The sequence below is a fragment of the Drosophila pseudoobscura genome, chromosome 2 (assembly GCF_009870125.1).
Source record: "Drosophila pseudoobscura strain MV-25-SWS-2005 chromosome 2, UCI_Dpse_MV25, whole genome shotgun sequence".
In the NCBI taxonomy this organism is placed as follows: Eukaryota; Metazoa; Arthropoda; class Insecta; order Diptera; family Drosophilidae; genus Drosophila; species Drosophila pseudoobscura.
The window spans coordinates 18176504-18194194 of record NC_046679.1 but is presented as its reverse complement, the minus strand read 5'-3'; the positions used below and the strand labels follow the sequence as shown (position 1 = coordinate 18194194).

Sequence of the window (17691 nt, the reverse complement as noted above, 5' to 3'; positions counted from 1 at the left end):
TTCTGTGGATGTATGTATGTATGTATATTTATTCGCGACAATGAACTGAACAAACTCCGCCGATTGTCCCATCTGGGTCAACAAAATGCAAAACGAGTGACTAATTACTTTAGAAACTGGTTTTCATTATATTCCTGTAATGATAAAAGTTCCGAACATAAGCCGAACATGAACGGAATATGAATACCAGTGCATACAAACATACATACATGTATACATACATGTATACAAAGTTCCGGCTTGTTTAAATATTTTTCATTATTTAAATAAAGCTTAGAAAAAACTATGAAAAAAAATAATGTTTTCTTATATTTAGACTGGTAGACAAGAAAATTATGAAAAATATTTCCCGTATTTTTAAACTAATATTTAATTAAAGTATTAAATACACATACGTATATTATTTATTTTGTTTATTAATTAGTTGCAGCAGATCAATCATCCGGTTTTTAAAACTGTTGTAGGTTTGTTGGAAAACTGTGCAGCTCAAAGCGAATTGCGAGTTTGAATTGCGAGTATCTTCAGTACCAGACTGAGTTGACCGATTGTTTTGAATGGAACACTAAACTAAATAGCACAGCAATGCCATTCTGGCGGTTGAGACTTCCGTACATACATACATACATACATATGTCCATATGTACAATGTTTCACGAAGACAGCTTAAAAGCTCAGGCTAACTACATAGAAGCTTCTCCAAGGATGATGATGGTGTAAAAATACAGGTAGATACTGGTAGGTGTGTAAATATGTGCCTACATACGTACATATATATGTATGCAGGTGAGATTTTTATAAACTCACTCAACTTTGGATGGACACAGTTATCTTTAATGCATTTTTGTTCTAAAATATTTTAATGGTTTTTAATAAACATTGATTTTTAAAAGTAGATGGAAGTTTGCTATGCATAAATAAATAAATGGCACGTCTAGAGCGTTTCTGAGCACCGGATCAGGTTACTTTCGCTGTGCACCAAGGCTATTCCAATCAAAGCAACTATGTATGGCAATATTAGAAGACTTCGTTCGGGTTGCCGTTGCCATTGCCGTTGGATTGGTCAGCCTTTTGACGAGCACGAGCCAGCTTGGCCGATAGCTCTGACGAGCGAATGGTTTTGTACTGCAATGGAATGGACAGAGAAGAACACCGAATAAGATGGGCTCAGAGGGGGCGGGAGTGGCGGACATGCTCACCTCGCAGAAATTCTTCTGCAACACGATCTGCGATATCAGACGGCGACTCTCTCGCTGCCCGAAGTAGCTTTCGATGGTGTGAGGTGAGAGAGCGAAGATCTCCTCGCCGCTGAGGGTGTGCAGACGCTTGATTATATTATCGGAGAAGCCCTTGCCTCGCAGCCATTCCTCCACCTCTTTGGGCTTGGAGTGCTGGGTAATGAAGATTTCCGGAGTCTTCAGGATTTCGAGGTCCTTACGACGCTGCCTCTGCTGCAGCATGAGGCGCAGTTCATCGTTCACATCGTCCTGCATCATGTATGCCTCATCAGCGGCATCGCAGTCGTTGCGAGCACGCATCGCTGGAAGGCAGTGACTTTAAGTAAATGCTACGAGCACGGAATATTTATATTAGGACTTACCTGCCAGTGCTCCTGCCGCGGCCATATTGCGCTTTAGGGTGCCACTTGGAGTGGTGGGCTGGCTTTCTCCCGCCGGCGGCATTGGTGGGGGAATGGGAACATTGGGCATGGAATACGATCGCGGCATTACCTTGACGCTGCCCGCTTGCTGCTCCAGGTCTGTTGGTGCCGCATATAAGGCCATGGTATTGCGGTATTGCGGATTGTTGGCTTCACTAGACTCGTTCTCCTGCAGCGACAAAGAGGCCAATGACTCTGAGTCGAGGCCGTTCGAATTAACGCCGCGCTCAAAGTTATACGGCGTAAGCACGGTGTTAGGCACGTATCCAATACTTCCGTAGGAGTTGCGAGCCTTCCACCAATTGCGGGAGTCATCAATTATCTGTGAACGGCGTTGCAGGAGTTTGTTGAGTCACATAGACTGAGGTAAAACTAAGGGGTATTCAATTGCATACCTCCAAGTATTCGCCTTTTGTTACTTTCAGCTCCTTGTCGTTGGTAGCCGACTTGTTGTACGCGACCTCCGCGATCTTAACATTGCGGCTTTCTAAACGATTCAGCCAGGTGCGATTACCACCCGGACTCGGAGGCAGGGGTATCGGTGAGGGCGTTGATGTTTTCTTTAGTGCGGGCGCAAGGTACTGCACCTCCTCGTCCACAACCCAGTCCGGCGACCAGTCGTCGTAGAAAATAGGGTGGTACGAGCTCTTGTGGTCCTTAAACTGATCTTTCGGCACCGTCCAGTTGGGTCCCAGACTGTGCCACAACTGCTTCTCGTTGGAGTCCAACGTCCCGCTGAGGAACGCAATAGTTTCGCGACGCAGCAGCGGATTAACGACGCCTTCTGGCAAATTGGCGTCTATATAGATGTCGTTGCAGACACTCACAATGGTTTGAAGAGAAATGAAAACATTGTGGATCGGATCCGAGCTCTTTGTGAAGTGGTTTTGCAGCTTGACAGAGTAAATAAGAGCTAGCTTCACTTTGGCCAGGATGTCGTGGAACTCGCTTTCAATGGGTGGACGCGACCGCAGTACGAGAAGACCTTCTCCGTGGGGATTGTGCTGCTCCTTGCGCAACTTGAGCTCGGTTAGAGCCTCGGCCGCGTAGTGGAGCCTCGCCATGAACCGCTCAATGTCCTCAAAGCAATGATTAATCACCTGAACGTCCCGTTCGGTTTGCTCGCGATCCAGCGCATTCTTCTCGGCAGCAATCCCGGCCACGGCCGCCGCAATTCCGTACTGGTCCTTGGGTTGCTGGTTAGCGGGTCGGTCAGGCTTGGGCAAGCGAATGGGTGTTTTGTTACGGTCGATCGTGACGGGCGTACCCTTGCTCAGCTACAATTTATTTATTTTTTCAATTAACAATTATCTGCTAGTAATGGTTTAAGATACTAAAAGAACTAACGATTAATACACAGGAGGAGGAAAGAAAAGATTTTACAAATTTGCTAAGTTCTTTCAGGGGATTGTAAATATTAAGTGCTATAATCTAAAGGGTAGTTCAGGGGATAAGGTATGGAAAAGGGAATTATAATTATGGCAGGTTATGCTGGGCGCAGTTGGACCGACATATGAGTAAGCGGATAGGCCGAAAAGTACGGGTAGGTCTAAATGGAACCGCAAAGTCACGCTGATCCAAAGAAGTCTAGGAGTCCACATTTCCGAGAAGGAGCGTGTGCTAATGTTCATGCCCCCATTACATATTCTGCGATGGTGCAATAAAGTGACCTGCCTAAATGTAGCCTAGATCGGTTGGTTAGGGGCGGGGGATGATGAACGCTAATACACCCTTAGCTTTATTAACTGTTGCGGATATATAACTGTCAAAACACAATTTGTGATCAAATAGGAATGAAACAGATACAGTTATTTGTGGAACAAATGTATTAAGGACGGAATAAATAGTATTATAAAACGAGTCAAGAAGTCTGAATTATAATTGCATTGTAATTGCATTAATTTGGACAGGGGAGATATCCTTAAACCCATTGATGAAATCATTGTGGAATCATTAGATGGCAGCCAAGAAAGAAATGGTTAAGTTATGGTGGAAGTCGCTCATGACAATAATCTGATCAGCGCACCATAAAGAAGATACAACAGTATAAATGTAATTCCATGGATATGAATGAGAACATCTCAGATGAGAAATCCGTTTGGCAATAGGAAAATGTCCTTTTAAGAAAATGTCGACTGTCAGAGCGTACTATGCTTACCGTTCGCAGATCTTCCACCAAGTTTACAGAGCTGACATCGGCCACCTTAAGCAGATGCGGAGTATGAAAGATTATTAAGAGATTCGACGGATGTTCCAGGACGATCAGTGCTCACCTGAAAAATGTGCATCTCCGTATTGCCTAGCGAGATACCAGGAACCGAAAATATCAAGATGTTGTTGTATGCCTCCTGCGGATCCTCGCTAATAAACGCTGTGGGTTCCGTGATCAGGCTGCCAGGGAAGTTCTCAATCTCCTTCATTTCGCTGTCTAGCATCACTAGCCACTGGCCGTTGAAGCTCATAAACATCTTGTGAGGCCAAATGCCCCCCGTCTTGTCCAGTTCAATAAGCAGTTTCATCTTCTCCTTTGGCTGCTTCGTTTCCGCCTCATTTTTGAGCTTAAAAGTGGCTAAGTGCTCCAATGCATAGGTAGGCTTTATCTCATCATAGTCCCCATTCGCAAGAGCCTTGGATGGGACTCCATTTTCAAAGCCGTTACGTGGCATCCTGTAGAATATACGATAGAATGTAGACTCCAATGAAATGCACAGGCTGAGTAAACCACTTATATATTCTCTATTATATTATAACTGCATGCCCATCTTTTTGGATATTTACCCATTCATAACTGATATGGGCCGGAAATATTTCAAGGTTCTGTAGCCTGCTTTGACCATTTTGCCGAAGTGCGACAATGCAATGCGAAATCAAAGCTTAAGAGAAGCTATTATAAATGAAAGATCGCTCTTTGCTAGCTTATTTATATATACATGAAATGTATACATATGTCTATAGGTACATCTGCACATATTGAAGGGTATATTCATATGGTTCACTTGTGGCATTTGGCTGTATAGTAGTTGTGTGCTCCGATTAGATAAGAGAAACTCAGCACCACCTTCTCGAATGGCTTTGTACCTTGCTGAATTGCTATACATTTGCCGCTATCACACTCGCCAGGAAATTCCTGGCGCATGAAGCAATCTTTAATGAAAGCAAATTACATAAAGACCCGAAAAGAAGTAGTAAATCGTCATAATTTTGTTTTTGTTATTAGTAGTCCAATTAGTAAAAGCTGCAGATTTATTGCTTTTACTGGTATGACATCAGATCCTCAAGATACTAAGCAAACAATGGTATCGCAAAAAGGGGTTTGCTGGGGCAAAGCGGTCTTCGGCCAATATTATGGATCTTGATTTACGAGTCTAGATACGAGTACTGGAACGCGAGACGAGCAATTGGTTACCTTGTGCTTCACACGATTTTCAACGATGCTCCTGGCCAAACTTCCACTTTCGACCCGCTGCGAATCAAATTCGAACTCAAACTAACTGGTAACGGCAGGGCCCACACCAACGCTTCGCCGTAGTATCAGCTGGCTCCCATGCACACCGTCCCGTATATTAATTGATTGCCTGAAATTGCTTCAGTTGTGTGTATGTTCGAGATTCGAGACCAGCTAGGGAAAAAGCAAAAGTTCGTTTTATCTCTGCGTTCGCTTGTGCCGCGATTGTGTTGTGTATCGCTTGATACACATTGGCACTATTGGCAATCTTATCAGCTCCGACCGTTCCTGCTGAAAAATAACAGAAATAGCTGTGTATTTGCCTACAACCACGGAGAGCTCGCCGTTTGATATTTCTGTTGGATGTGGGTCCCAGTATCGGCCGCACAAGGTGATCGCATCAAACGGTCAGCAGTCGTCCCCGAAACCCAAAGCACCCAATCAACGAGTCAGTGTTAGATAAGCAGGTGTTGGTGTTAGAAATCGCTTCTACGAATTCCTTTAAAACATTTTTAGCATATCTTCAAACAGACAGAAAGGTCTGCACCCCCGTCTGTATAAAACATGGTATATTTTCAATACATATAAATCAACGTATTTTAATTGATTAGTAAAAGCCATATCTTCCATTAGTGTTCAAAACCACACAAATATCTCTGAAGAATTCAATATGCGAATTTTCAGTATTAATCATTCATATAACAGCTTTCAATCTCGACATTTTCTAGCATATGAACATTGTCTTATGACAACTTTTCAGGCATGTTTGTTGAGATCTTGCAAATTATTCTGTAAATTCGAACATTTCTACTACTCGTATTGTTTTAAAAAAAACCCACAACATATTAAAAAAAATGTGCCTGAAAAGCGAACAATTGAAATATGAAAATATGACTTTAGATTTTAGATATTGGTCCTGATTCATACGTATAGGTCCATTAAAAGTATCAAAATACATTGTTCATAATTATACGAGCTTAGTAACAACATCTTAAATCATCCGGGTGTTCGGGGGCAACTCTTTTTGTGCCATCCGTTAGACCACATTGTCGCAATCGATCAGTAGATTGCTGTGAAGAAAAAAGAAAGAAAGAAAGTCTATTATTAGGCGTAGGTAATTACTGCAGGCCAGCTTATCACAAGGGTACTCAAGTAGATATCAAATTAAATCAAAGTACGCATTATGCTATGACTCAGCTCATAAAACAGGTGACAAAGGCGCTGCTGTAGTGAGCCCCTTGAGCAGCGCAAAGTCACCATACACTGACCTTGCGGAAGGCAACTGGAAGATGTTCTGCGGCGTGGCCCTCAATTCAGAGTTCAGGCACAAGAGCTTGCTCCCGTTCATGTAACGATACTCCTCCAACAACGAAGCGGCCCAGGGCGGGAGATCTGGTTCTTGCAGATGGTGCTGGTGCACCTTCGCAAATTGCTCGGCTTAAATGAGAACTCATGGATTAAAGTAAAAAAACAAGGGATTATATGATAGCTTACAAAGTATGCAGCTGAAGGTGGCACCGACAGTTCCGTTCAAAGGCCGCTCTGCAATACCGCCCACAATTAGGTCCACGTCCGTCCAGCTAGCATATATGTTTTTTAGCTTTTCCAACACCTTTCAATGAACAGTAGATTGACATTTTACTATAGTATGGGTTGCAACATATGTCCTTTGACAAAAAGTCCTACATTTTTGGGTATAAATTGTTCGAAATCACTCCAGCCTGTCACTTGTTTAATGTGACTGCACAGTTCCAAGTATTTATAATAGGGTTGCAGACCGTGGTCCCTGCCTCGCTGAACATCGAAGGCTAGAATATCAGCATGTGTTGGCTTCGTGCTCTCGTGCCAAACGACCTGCAAGGCGACAATGCTTAGAGCGTTGCATCGATTGAGATATTATACCTTACACCACCCGCATATGAGGAATCCATTTTCATGGCACGTTGATTGAGTACACTATGAAGGATTTCGTCTAGCTTTTTTGCCGTGTACTGAAGTCGGGGTCTGAAAATTTCATCCTTCAGCACGAAAAGGTTAGTTGGAGGCAGCACTTTGCTGAAAATGAAAGATTTGTAATGCAGTCAGTCATATAGTGAAGCAACTTACTTTCGAACAATGTCATTTTTATCCAGGTTATGGAGCTCGTTGGGTAGCATCGAGAAGTAGAAGCGGCTGGCAGCCACTCCGAACTCGTTAGATATCTCAGGTGCGTTTTGGCGACTGATTGGTGGAGACGTAGCCAGTACCTCTGCGGCCAGTCGCGATCCGAGCACTTCCGGCAGCCACTCCCTCATGATCACGCGTCGGTAGATATCCACATTCACGGTCTTGGCCGACTGAAAAAGCTGCTCATCGCTCCAGTCTGGATTTCGCTGCAGCAGCTCGGCGGCAAGGCGGTTATGGTTGCGCATGAAGATTGTGTAAACCAATATGGAGTAAGGATTGCTGTTAACCCGAGAGTCGCCTGCCGCAAAACATGTTGCATTTGCACTTGCCCCCCATGCACAGAACGAGTGTCCCTTGTCGTCCGTATCGGCGGTCATTGGCAGAAGGTCATTTAGGTGTGTACCATTTGATGTTGACTTCAGTGTTCCGCGAACGAATGTTCTCATCTTCCTCTCGGCTACAGGCGTGAAGCCATATAGTTGGGACAAATCCAAGTATGCTGTGGCCTGGTTTAGCTATTGGCGGATAGAAATTAAAACATCAATCATACATGCGAGCCAAGGATCCAAGTGTACCCACCTGTTCAGCGCCGCCAAAGTTGCAAGTCGGTCCGACCGCAAGGGCGCTCCTTACATAATTTAGACAGTTTGGCCTGCCGTACTTCCCGCTGACCTGGGATATAATTGGCGCACAGGCTGGATGATTGTGTCTTGGTTGAAGTTTATTTTGATCACGGTTGCAACACTCTATCGGAGATCCATTGCCTGCGAAAATATCAATCCCCAAATGAAATACTCTTTAGATGATGTTAAAACTTGTAAAGTCTTCCGTCTAGAATTAGACTAAGAATATGGCAAACTGCCCTTGGTATTAACTTACTCATAGATTGTGAAACGGGCTTGCTAAGATCGTGTTCCACAAACTGCGCCCATTGCGCTATTCCCAAATTAAGGTCTCCATTTGCTTGGTCGCGGGCCTGTTTCACCTTCTGAATGTTGTCGGGCTCATAAAGTCCCATACTAATAGACCATGCAGCCGGCAATCGATCCTCGGTAAAAATCTGGGAGCATCAAAGTCTATAAGTGAACCCATTGCTATCCAACTTTCAAAACGTACCTCATAGAATCCGTCCTTGTAGTGTTGGACAAGCAGCCTCCTGTATGCATGATGACCGTACCTTTTGCTTTTCAGCAGCTTAAGACATTCGGATCGAAGAACGCTTCCTTCAGGGAGTGGCTTGTTTTCCAGATATGTTCGACACTCGTCACCTTCAATTTCATGGGGCAGACACTGGGTGTTATAGACGAAGAGACTAGACTTGAGGATCTTTAGGGCAATTTCGCTGTCTTCCTTTGATGCGTTGTTGGGCAATGTGTCCAGAAGCTGCACATGTGAGAGACTTCCGTTTCGGACAGTAATATCTGATCTCAGAAGATTTTCCTCCAGTCTGAAATGACAAGTCGAGAATTGACGTATTTATTATTACACTCTTGAGTGATATCAATGGATTTAAGATGCCCTTTCTGTGCGTTCCAAGTTTCTGGTTAACATATAAATTGTTGGAAATGTATTATCTTTGGGAACTTCCACAGTTATTTGATAGCCATTCTGGTGACAGGGCCAGCCAGCCGTCTCGATCAGGGTATGTAGAAAAAATCGTATTTAGCTGATTAAATATCGTATGCATTTTTACGAACCTTTTTTGTCTGTTGATCGAGTCCAAGCCTGAACTTACGAGCTCCTGCCATTTTTCCGATGGAAGCCCGTCTAAGTGCGCTTGTACATCCGGCCTTAAAGCTTGTCGTGCTAAAAAATTAAGACTCGAACATATTATAACATAGGTTTCGGCTTGTAAATTGTAATTGTAAATCAACCTGTAAATTATAATAGCCATGCACCTACTTTCCTAAGTGAACTAAGTGCAAGGTAAAAAATTTAAAAAAAAACGCGGTTAAGCGGATTCAGAATGTTAGAATTATGTTCTAGTGCAAAGTTTTCCTTCCTTAAATTAAATGATAAATGATCTCCTCTTAAGAATAGAATACGTACGAATAGAATTAGAATACGTCTAATACGTATATTAAAACGCGCTAAGTGAATTTGAGTACAGTTTTGTAGAGGAAATATTATAAAGATATAACAACTCGTTTTGTTGTGGGAATTTGTGGGATGAAAATTGTACGGCTTTCATACAGAAAATTCCATCTTGTACATATTTCAACTCATCGCACATTTTCAGTCACGACCTCATGTCAAATTTAACATGTCAGGAGAGCCGACTTCATTCCCATGTGTGAATCTGTTTTAAGTGGAACTGTAAACTTTGTTTACAGAATTGACACAAACGAAGAATACTTGACCATTAGCAATCAGTTCAATTGATAAACTGAGGAAGTACTTTTTCGGCTTAACCTTTTATTGGAATATTTTCCATCGTTTGTTCGAATCTTGTACTTCGCATCAAAGTCAGCATCGGCTAGTAGAACTTTACAAAAATGTACTTTGTAAATTTTCTTAATGTGCGTCACAGAAATCATCAAAGTAAGACCTAAGTTCGAATGTAGTACACCTATAGGGTCGAAGTCCCTTATTTTGCTTTTTGTATTATATTATAGTATTAATTGGTTAATCGAATACAAAGTAAATATAATACATTTTACATATATTTTAAAGACTAGAGAAGTTTAAGTTCTAGAATACTAAACATACACTTTAAAAAATTAAAGATTTTTTGGTTTCAGAAATCGTTTTTGATAATGTTTCTCAAGTTCTTGGACTTACGATGGGTGAGCTCCAACCGATTAGTCAAAGAAGATGCTGACGTGCCTATTACAACAGTCAGCATGCAAAGGTAGATGGTTAGGCACATTTCACTGCTGTTCTTTGTTTGAGAATATGGATTCCTTAACAACAAAAATGGGATTTTATGTGATTCACAGATGCGCCCACATAAACTCGGATCAACACATATATAAATGTAATTAAAGTCACGTAGCAAGTGACTGATAAGGAAGTAGCCCGAACTGCGTTTCAGAAGAAGCTACTCAGAGCTATTCTGATAACTTGATTGGGACGTCAACGGTTGAGAGCAGCTCATAGACGACTACTGAATACATGAAAATTTCTACAAGCTCGAACCGCTGAACCGATCATTTATCAGGCACAATGAGCGTCATAATCAGACCGGGAGCGAATTCTCTCTCGGCAATAACAAGTCGACTTGCGAGTGTAAGACACCAGCTTGGGCACTTAGTAGAAAATTGTTTAAATTCAATAAAGCTCTGCAAAGTAAACACCCCTATAGCTGCTAGAAACACCATACTTGTAGCACTAAAGTATCTGATCTTATCGATCAGAACATTTTTTTCTCAAATATTTTTCTCTTACTCGGTACATTTTTTCCAGAAATAGCTCCTATTTCTAGTGGGAATCGTCGAACTTCCCAATTGTAAACTTTTAAGATAATAAATTAAACTCAAAAATCTGCCTTATTGCTGGGAAATAGCCACAAACTCTTTTTTGAAAATCGTCACGATGCTGTTTTCGTTCCATAGTGTTTAATCGCGGGACAGCATGCATCTTGCGGACATTATTGATAGTAAAGCCTAGCCACTGAAACTAAATAGTTTATTCAAGTTTGTCGCCTTTCTGGCGCTTTTCGCTATGGTTGGAAAAACTGGCTGCGCAATCTCAATCGCAATTACTGCCAGCCCGTGCAGACGCGCGGGGGTATAATTTTTATAATTGATTAATTTTATTAATTTATATCGAGATCATCAACATGTCCCGCAAGTATAGATTTATCCAATATTGTTGGTACTAGAACGACGCAAGTAATATTGTACATATTAATAATACATACATATTGTACAAAATTGTATATTAAAACTTTTCATTATTTTGAACATTTTGAACAAAACACAGCTTAATGCGCTGCAGTGCCTGCACATCTGGTCACACTAGCGCTAGCGAAATAAACGACAAGCGACTACCATCGATAGTGGAACCGATGTTTAAAAAACAGATTGCTATCGACTTTCTGCCACCTCTAATCTTCTTACGAAGAAGCATATTTTCATCCATAAATTTGATCATTTTATCAACAAAATAAGGAGTTTTCAAGTGCAATGCCAACTCTAGATGTAGACGCTACCGACGAGCAGTTCGGAAATGATCAATCGAAGCCAATGTCCGGACCAATTATTGGCATAATATATCCGCCGCCAGAAGTTAGAAGCATCCTTTACAAAACAATATAATTTTTCTATTTATACCTGTTTTAGTGTACATTTGTAGACGTTATTGCCAATATAGTTTGTTTTCCACATACTCAGTAAGAAAAGTTTAAAAATTAGATATCGTTGACAAGACCGCAAGCTTTGTAGCACGCAATGGACCTGAGTTTGAGGCACGCATCCGGCAAAATGAGCTGGGGAACCCAAAGTTTAACTTTCTGAACGGTGGAGATCCCTATCATGCCTACTACAGGCACAAGGTGAACGAGTTTCGAGAGGGAAATGGTACGCGAAAGACAGCAATAAATTGCGATGTGTTATTCTATGTCAATACTATTTCAGATGCCGGCATAACAGCCGTCAAACAACTAACCGCGGTCACGAGTGCTGCCCAGCAGCGGCAGCAGGAACTTTTGAAGCAAGTTGTGGAGCAGCAATTTGTACCCAAGGAGCCTCCACAAGAGTTTGAGTTTATTGCTGATCCTCCTTCGATTTCGGCATTGGACTTGTGAGTGACTTTGGACATAGAATCAGTGGCCCACTACTTAGTAATTGAATCTCTTTCAGAGACATTGTGAAGCTAACTGCTCAGTTTGTGGCCCGTAATGGGCGACAGTTTCTTACCAATCTGATGAGTCGGGAGCAGCGAAACTTTCAATTTGATTTTTTGAGACCGCAGCACTCGCTCTTTCAGTACTTCACCAAGTTATTGGAGCAGTATACGAAAGTGCTCATACCACCCAAGGATTTACTCGGAAAACTTCGCACAGAGAGCGCCCCAGGGCGTAGCAGCATGAACCAGGTACTGGAGCAGGTTAAATACCGCGCCAACTGGCAACGCCACCAGGAGGCGCAACGCCGTCGTGAAGAGGAAAAAATTGAGAGAGAACGTGTAGCATACGCCCAGATTGACTGGCATGATTTTGTGGTTGTAGAGACCGTGGACTATCAACCATTCGAGTCAGGCAACTTTCCCCCGCCTACCAATCCAGATGAGGTCGGTGCCAGAGTCCTCATGGAAGAGCGCCTCATGGAAGAGGAGGGGGATATAGAAATGCAAATCGAGTCCGACGAAGAAGACGACTCTCAGGTGGCTAGCCATTTGGAGAGTGGCCTCAAGCTGTCGCAAATGGAGAACAGAGTGGGCATCCAAATGAAGAACGTTTCATCATACAGCCAGCCAGTTGGCGCCAAACGGGACAATACTCAGGTGCAGGACATGGACGAAGCGTCTAGTGACGAGGACACGCCGGTGGCCAAACTGCAGCCCACGGTGGCCCCCATGTTGCCGCCTACACACGACAAGGTTGTGGTCAAGAAGTATGACCCCAAGGCCACCCAACCCAAGGCAGCCCCCTTGCCCACGGATGAGTACCTTATTTCTCCAATTACTGGCGAAAAGATCCCGGCATCCAAGGTGTCGGAGCACATGCGCATTGGTCTACTGGATCCGCGATGGGTGGAGCAGCGGGACAAGCACACTGTCGAGAAAATCAACCAGGACAATGTCTTCGCTGCAGGTACTGCCATCGAGGCAAGCCTGAAGCAGTTGGCAGAGAGGCGTACCGATATTTTTGGTGTTGGCGACGAGGAAACAGTTATTGGAAAAAAACTTGGCGAAGAAGAGACCAAAAAGGATGATCGCGTTACCTGGGACGGCCACACATCCAGTGTTGAGGCAGCTACTAGAGCGGCGCGTGCCAACATCACTCTGGAGGACCAAATCCATCAAATACACAAGGTTAAGGGACTGCTGCCAGATGAGGAAAAGGAAAAGATTGGCCCTAAGCCTGTCGGAAATAAAGCCACGCTATCGGCTCCGCCACAGCCGTCTTCCAAGCCCCAACACATCCATGGCCAGAGTCAGCATCATCAAGGCGGCGGCCACCACGCTCACCACAATCTGCACCACCATCATCCGCCACAGCAGCACCAATCTACACCGCAGCACCAGACACACCAGCATCCATCCCATCACCACCAGCAGTCCCAGGCGCAGGCTAATCCGGTCATGATGATGCAATTGCGACCTCTCATGATGCGTATGCAGTAAAATATATCCAACTAGAATTCCTGTATTTTAACGCTTTTCTCTTGCAGAAACTCCATTTGGCCCTGGCACTGGAGGCTATATGAACATGCAGTCCACTGGAGGACCCCCGCAAATCTCACCGGCACCGCCAGTCGATCTAATGTCCGTGGAGGAAGAGCCGCCCACAAAGAAATTGCGCTCCGAGGACAATCTAATCCCGGAAGCGGAGTTCATTTCCACGCACAAGGTCAGCTACCGACCGTTTTATTTAATATTTTTAATTGGCCACATGCAAACCATTTGCTTTTTTGGTCAGCATCAACTGTCGAATCCTAAAAAGACTCATTTTCTTGCTGCAAATTGTATACTTATATGCCATAGTTTGTGTTAAGAACTTCGGTCCCCAAAGCTAGCCTTCCTTTTATGTTTTCACTGGACAGTCCAATCGATAATAACTCCTTTTGTGTTCCTTTTCCGCGCACTTGCAGAGCCCCGTCACCATCCAGGTTCTTGTACCGAACTCGGATAAGTCCGAGTGGAAGCTAAACGGACAGATGATCGCTGTAACACTAGCACTCACTGACCCTATCGCAAACCTCAAGGCGAAGCTGCAAGATGAAACAGGCATGCCTCCGGCCAAGCAAAAAATCTTCTACGAGGTAAGCGATGAGTTTTTGTATATTGGCTAGACGGAATTATACAAGAATCGATTTTCAGGGAATGTTCTTCAAAGACAGCAATTCGATGGCGTTCTACAATCTGCTAAACGGGATGACAGTGCATTTGCAGGTGAAGGAGCGCGGCGGCCGCAAGAAGTAAGCCGAGTTGGAGACATAATGGGGCGAAAAGGTCCCAGCCAAGCATGGCCGTGTGCAGAGTGCTGTGCTCCATATGTAGAAATTTATCATTTATGGTTTCGCATAAATTTTTAATAAATTCTCGATCACAGAATTTTGTTAATTGCACTTTAGTTCTACTTATTAGTGTCAGGTGGAATATAAAAGTAAAGAGTAAGTCGGAAATGCTTTGGAGTATAAAATGTGGCCTTGGGTTCCTTGTTCCGTCGCTCACAGGATTCCGCTTTGCAGGATGTGGGCCATGGCCTTGTATCGCTCGAGCATTGGTGCGTAAATTGATTCGCTATCCTTGTGTGGTTCGCAAACAAGCTGCAGATTGTTGGACGTTAGGCTGAGGACATGGTCGCGATAACTGAGGGCCGGAACAGTTTGATCAAGCTCATGCCGATACAGAGCATAGGATGCTCTGTAGGCGGCTCCCATTAGGGCAGCCTCACTCTCGTTCTGAAAAATGGTAATTTCGATTACACGAACGCAAAGTGTAGTGCGAACTTACCTGAATATGGACGGGCGCGTTGAACACGTCAGCGATTACTTGAAGAATAGACTTGTTTATGGACGCTCCGCCAGTAGCAAGGACTTTTGTGTTTGTTCCAAACTGGAATCCCATGTCTTCGGCCACAGCTCGATGATGAAGCATTTGGCCCTCGATTAAGGCACGAATTTCGATTTGAGGTGAGCTAAATCTGTTCAATCGGAAAGAATTGGTAAGACACATGCTTAGAATACAGTATATGTAAGCCTGGTAAGCCAGAGTTAGTTATTGCAATGTCAAAACATAACGACCCACGGATAGTTATCAAGATGACAGAGGCTTCCAGCTACTAAAATATTCAATGACTTACTTTATTACACCCTTGGAAGCATCCGGGGAGTTGGGCAAACAATCCTTATTCCATCGCAATGTGCCCTTTGCCTTGGGAATAATTTCCATGTCGTTGAAATGCACGGCCATATTGCCGAAGTTTCCGCGCGGTGTCGATTCAAGAAGCTCGTTGAACTTCACCCAATTCCCTCCAGCCTCCACATTGTTCATAGCCTCACGGACCAAAGAGCCATTTCTAAAACTGGATGAGCAAATGTAAGTGTGTCGTTATCCTTCCACAATGCCGGCCTACCATAACAGTCCCATGAACTCGTCCGTCTGCGTTGGATGACACAACACATGGCCCTCCTCCCAGTTGGGGGGCTTCTCAAAACTCATCATTAAAGTGTCGCTAGTGCCAAGGGATACGCTTAACCAGTCATTGTCCACTAGCATTCCTGCCAAGGCCGAGGGATTATCTCCGGTGCAAGCGACGACTTGGCATGACGCCGGAAAGCAGAAGCGCTTCACAAAATATTCTGAAACGCCGCCAAGGACAGTATTGGCACTGACCGCCTGACCGAGACGCTCATCCAGGTCAGGTGCACACGCATTTAAGCAGGCCTTGGACCAGGCTTTTTCGCGGATGTCCAGCAGGTTCATGCCGGAGCCATCGCTGAAGTCGATCGGTGCCACACTTCCCAAAAAGAGTGAGGCCAAAAAGCTGCTGACCAGTGAGATTCGTTGGGCATCCTCGTAGGCATGAGTGCGCTGCTGGTAGATCTTACGTATCTGCGGTCCAGTAAATCGTTCGTAGCACTTGGAGCCCGTCAGCTGAACCATCTGGGTGTGCCCCCCAATGGCAGTCTCCATCTCCAGGCATTGCTTAGTGGTTGACGCATCCATCCAAATGGGCGTGCGGTTGACCACAAATGCAGAGTCATCGATTTGTGCGTGGAGAAACTTTTCGGGATCAAGGCTTTGCAAAGCTGAAATTCCGTGCTTTGACCAGTACAAGGAACCATGCTGCTGTCCCGCAGCAGAAATGGCTGCAACAGTGCTTAAATCAGCCTCCTGCATCACCAAACGGTCCAAGACAATGTCCACGGCCTTCACCCACATCACTGGCTGCACAAAGAATCTGATGAATAAGGTCGTGTATAGGAGTTTAGGACACTCAGGTTTAGGTGCTTAGGCCTGGACGTACTCATGTTTGTTGGGTCCGGGGCTGACTCCACCGCTGGTTCGAAACTCCGGCAAGTCGCTGTCGAACTTCACCTCGGCTGAGGCAACCACTGTCAGGCTGGAGTTTAGCAGAATAGCTTTCAGCTGAAAATAGTTGTAGGGCACACCTTAAAAGTAACGATCTAGCACAGTTACTTGGATTCTAAGGTCAAGTAAGTGTCAAAGATTGCGTCATTTTGTATGACTTTCCAGTGATTTGGGTGGTTAACCGGTGGCATCTGGGTCTGGCATAAAAATACATACGCTTATAGCTAAATTATTGCGGCTAATAGATAAGAAAGGCTGTGGATCATTGATAAGAAGTGCCCCAATGAGATTCGTGTGCCGTGTTTGTTGTATGACCTCTCTCAATAACACGCGCTTGGTTGAAGCTGAATGCGTAAGCAGGCGGAATAGAAGCAACGCCTCTGCAACGAAAAATACAACGTAGGCAGTTGCGGATGTTTTACCTTCTGTGTACTCAAGTCGAAGCCCAAAAAAGTGCGCTGTAACTGTGGAGGCCCCATTGTACTATCTTCCCTTTCGGATTGGTTACGTCTATTGCCTTGTAATGGACGGCTCGTTCACATCCAACATGCGGAAGTCGCCCGCTTTGTGGCCAAAAGAATTTTTAATAAACCTGAAATTTTGAATGTGCTGCTTTATAAACAACTGGGGATGATTGCTACGCGATAGACATGCATACGATGCTTCTTCAATTATATCGATGATCGTGTTTTACACCACAGTGTGACCAAATACGTGTCAATACGAATATCACCGCTGAAGCTGCTTTTATTTTGATTGCTGACTGCTCACATATTTTGATTTCGTTTTCATCACAAATTATTTAGTAGGAATTTATCGTTTCATTACTGGCTTTCAGAAGATTGATTACAATTCCATACTTCAGCTTGGTCTCTCGCTCTATCTGTCCATTATTTGAATCAAAAGTCGCGGGTATTTCTGATCTAACGACTTGAAAACACAGGAATTGGAGACGACTGCTCAAGGAAGCCGCCAGCAATGGCGGTCGACTTTGAAGCTGGGGAAGCAGGAGGAGCAAGGCGGAAAAAGGAGAAGATGCCGAAGATTGACAGGCTTGTGGTTAGGGGAGGAGCCACGATGTTCAGGGCGATAACGGGTCAGTTCGCGTAAGGTCTCAGTGGAGCTGAGTGGCAAGGTAGTGGCGTCGGATGCGTTGGGTGCAGGATGCAGCTGGCACCAGATCCGGGTGGTGCGGCGGACTAAGGCAAGCGCCGAGATCGAT

General features: G+C 44.2%; 4 protein-coding genes across 6 annotated transcripts; 1 reads left to right on the top strand and 3 right to left on the bottom strand.

The window, feature by feature from the left end:
* Positions 1–809: 809 nt before the first annotated feature.
* On the bottom strand, positions 810–5211 carry LOC4802090 (epidermal growth factor receptor kinase substrate 8). The gene is made up of 7 exons (XM_001359040.4): positions 5064–5211; positions 3931–4324; positions 3816–3860; positions 2053–2934; positions 1598–1979; positions 1197–1537; positions 810–1122 (listed from the first exon to the last, which is right to left on the bottom strand). Exons 2-7 carry the CDS (start codon positions 4321–4323, stop codon positions 1015–1017), a joined length of 2151 nt encoding a protein of 716 aa, XP_001359077.2. The 5' UTR covers position 4324; positions 5064–5211; the 3' UTR covers positions 810–1014.
* A 463-nt stretch (positions 5212–5674) lies between these two features.
* Irc (Immune-regulated catalase) lies at positions 5675–10374 on the bottom strand. The gene is made up of 11 exons (XM_033385884.1): positions 10050–10374; positions 8966–9074; positions 8385–8715; positions 8148–8328; positions 7848–8032; positions 7209–7783; positions 7010–7157; positions 6789–6956; positions 6597–6714; positions 6371–6539; positions 5675–6172 (listed from the first exon to the last, which is right to left on the bottom strand). Exons 1-11 carry the CDS (start codon positions 10135–10137, stop codon positions 6139–6141), a joined length of 2106 nt encoding a protein of 701 aa, XP_033241775.1. The 5' UTR covers positions 10138–10374; the 3' UTR covers positions 5675–6138.
* An 898-nt stretch (positions 10375–11272) lies between these two features.
* Sf3a1 (splicing factor 3a subunit 1) lies at positions 11273–14495 on the top strand. Of its 2 annotated transcripts, XM_001359038.5 has the most exons (7): positions 11275–11504; positions 11624–11788; positions 11846–12011; positions 12071–13545; positions 13604–13782; positions 14024–14194; positions 14253–14495. In XM_001359038.5, the coding sequence occupies exons 1-7, from the start codon at positions 11396–11398 to the stop codon at positions 14352–14354; spliced, it is 2367 nt and encodes a 788-aa protein (XP_001359075.3). In that variant the 5' UTR covers positions 11275–11395; the 3' UTR covers positions 14355–14495. The 2 variants fall into 2 exon arrangements, with proteins under 2 accessions (XP_033241767.1, XP_001359075.3); XM_033385876.1 differs by having other exon boundaries at positions 11273–11504; positions 11624–12011.
* On the bottom strand, positions 14443–17126 carry LOC4802087 (xylulose kinase). 2 transcript variants are annotated; one of them, XM_001359037.4, is made up of 6 exons: positions 16892–17126; positions 16405–16526; positions 15511–16338; positions 15238–15459; positions 14889–15078; positions 14443–14836 (listed from the first exon to the last, which is right to left on the bottom strand). In XM_001359037.4, the coding sequence occupies exons 1-6, from the start codon at positions 16946–16948 to the stop codon at positions 14603–14605; spliced, it is 1653 nt and encodes a 550-aa protein (XP_001359074.2). In that variant the 5' UTR covers positions 16949–17126; the 3' UTR covers positions 14443–14602. The 2 variants fall into 2 exon arrangements, with proteins under 2 accessions (XP_001359074.2, XP_015037606.1); XM_015182120.2 differs by lacking the exon at positions 16892–17126 and having other exon boundaries at positions 15511–16325.
* Positions 17127–17691: the final 565 nt, after the last annotated feature.

What these genes read in the sequence shown, in the direction of transcription:
- LOC4802090 (XM_001359040.4), bottom strand. Translation starts at nt 4,323, where the DNA reads ATGCCACGTAACGGCTTTGAAAATGGAGTCCCATCCAAGGCTCTTGCG. An exon ending in CAAAAGGCGAATACTTGGAG is followed by an intron (nt 1,980 to 2,052) that starts GTATGCAATTGA and finishes CGCCGTTCACAG; the next exon opens with ATAATTGATGACTCCCGCAA. An exon ending in CGCGGCAGGAGCACTGGCAG is followed by an intron (nt 1,538 to 1,597) that starts GTAAGTCCTAAT and finishes ACTGCCTTCCAG; the next exon opens with CGATGCGTGCTCGCAACGAC.
- LOC4802087 (XM_001359037.4), bottom strand. Translation starts at nt 16,948, where the DNA reads ATGGGGCCTCCACAGTTACAGCGCACTTTTTTGGGCTTCGACTTGAGT. An exon ending in TCGACTTGAGTACACAGAAG is followed by an intron (nt 16,527 to 16,891) that starts GTAAAACATCCG and finishes AACTATTTTCAG; the next exon opens with CTGAAAGCTATTCTGCTAAA. An exon ending in GAGTTCATGGGACTGTTATG is followed by an intron (nt 15,460 to 15,510) that starts GTAGGCCGGCAT and finishes TTGCTCATCCAG; the next exon opens with TTTTAGAAATGGCTCTTTGG.
- Sf3a1 (XM_033385876.1), top strand. Translation starts at nt 11,396, where the DNA reads ATGCCAACTCTAGATGTAGACGCTACCGACGAGCAGTTCGGAAATGAT. An exon ending in TCCGCCGCCAGAAGTTAGAA is followed by an intron (nt 11,505 to 11,623) that starts GCATCCTTTACA and finishes TTTAAAAATTAG; the next exon opens with ATATCGTTGACAAGACCGCA. An exon ending in AGCAAAAAATCTTCTACGAG is followed by an intron (nt 14,195 to 14,252) that starts GTAAGCGATGAG and finishes ATCGATTTTCAG; the next exon opens with GGAATGTTCTTCAAAGACAG.
- Irc (XM_033385884.1), bottom strand. Translation starts at nt 10,137, where the DNA reads ATGTGCCTAACCATCTACCTTTGCATGCTGACTGTTGTAATAGGCACG. An exon ending in TCGATCAACAGACAAAAAAG is followed by an intron (nt 8,716 to 8,965) that starts GTTCGTAAAAAT and finishes TTGTCATTTCAG; the next exon opens with ACTGGAGGAAAATCTTCTGA. An exon ending in AAAAATGACATTGTTCGAAA is followed by an intron (nt 7,158 to 7,208) that starts GTAAGTTGCTTC and finishes TTTCATTTTCAG; the next exon opens with CAAAGTGCTGCCTCCAACTA.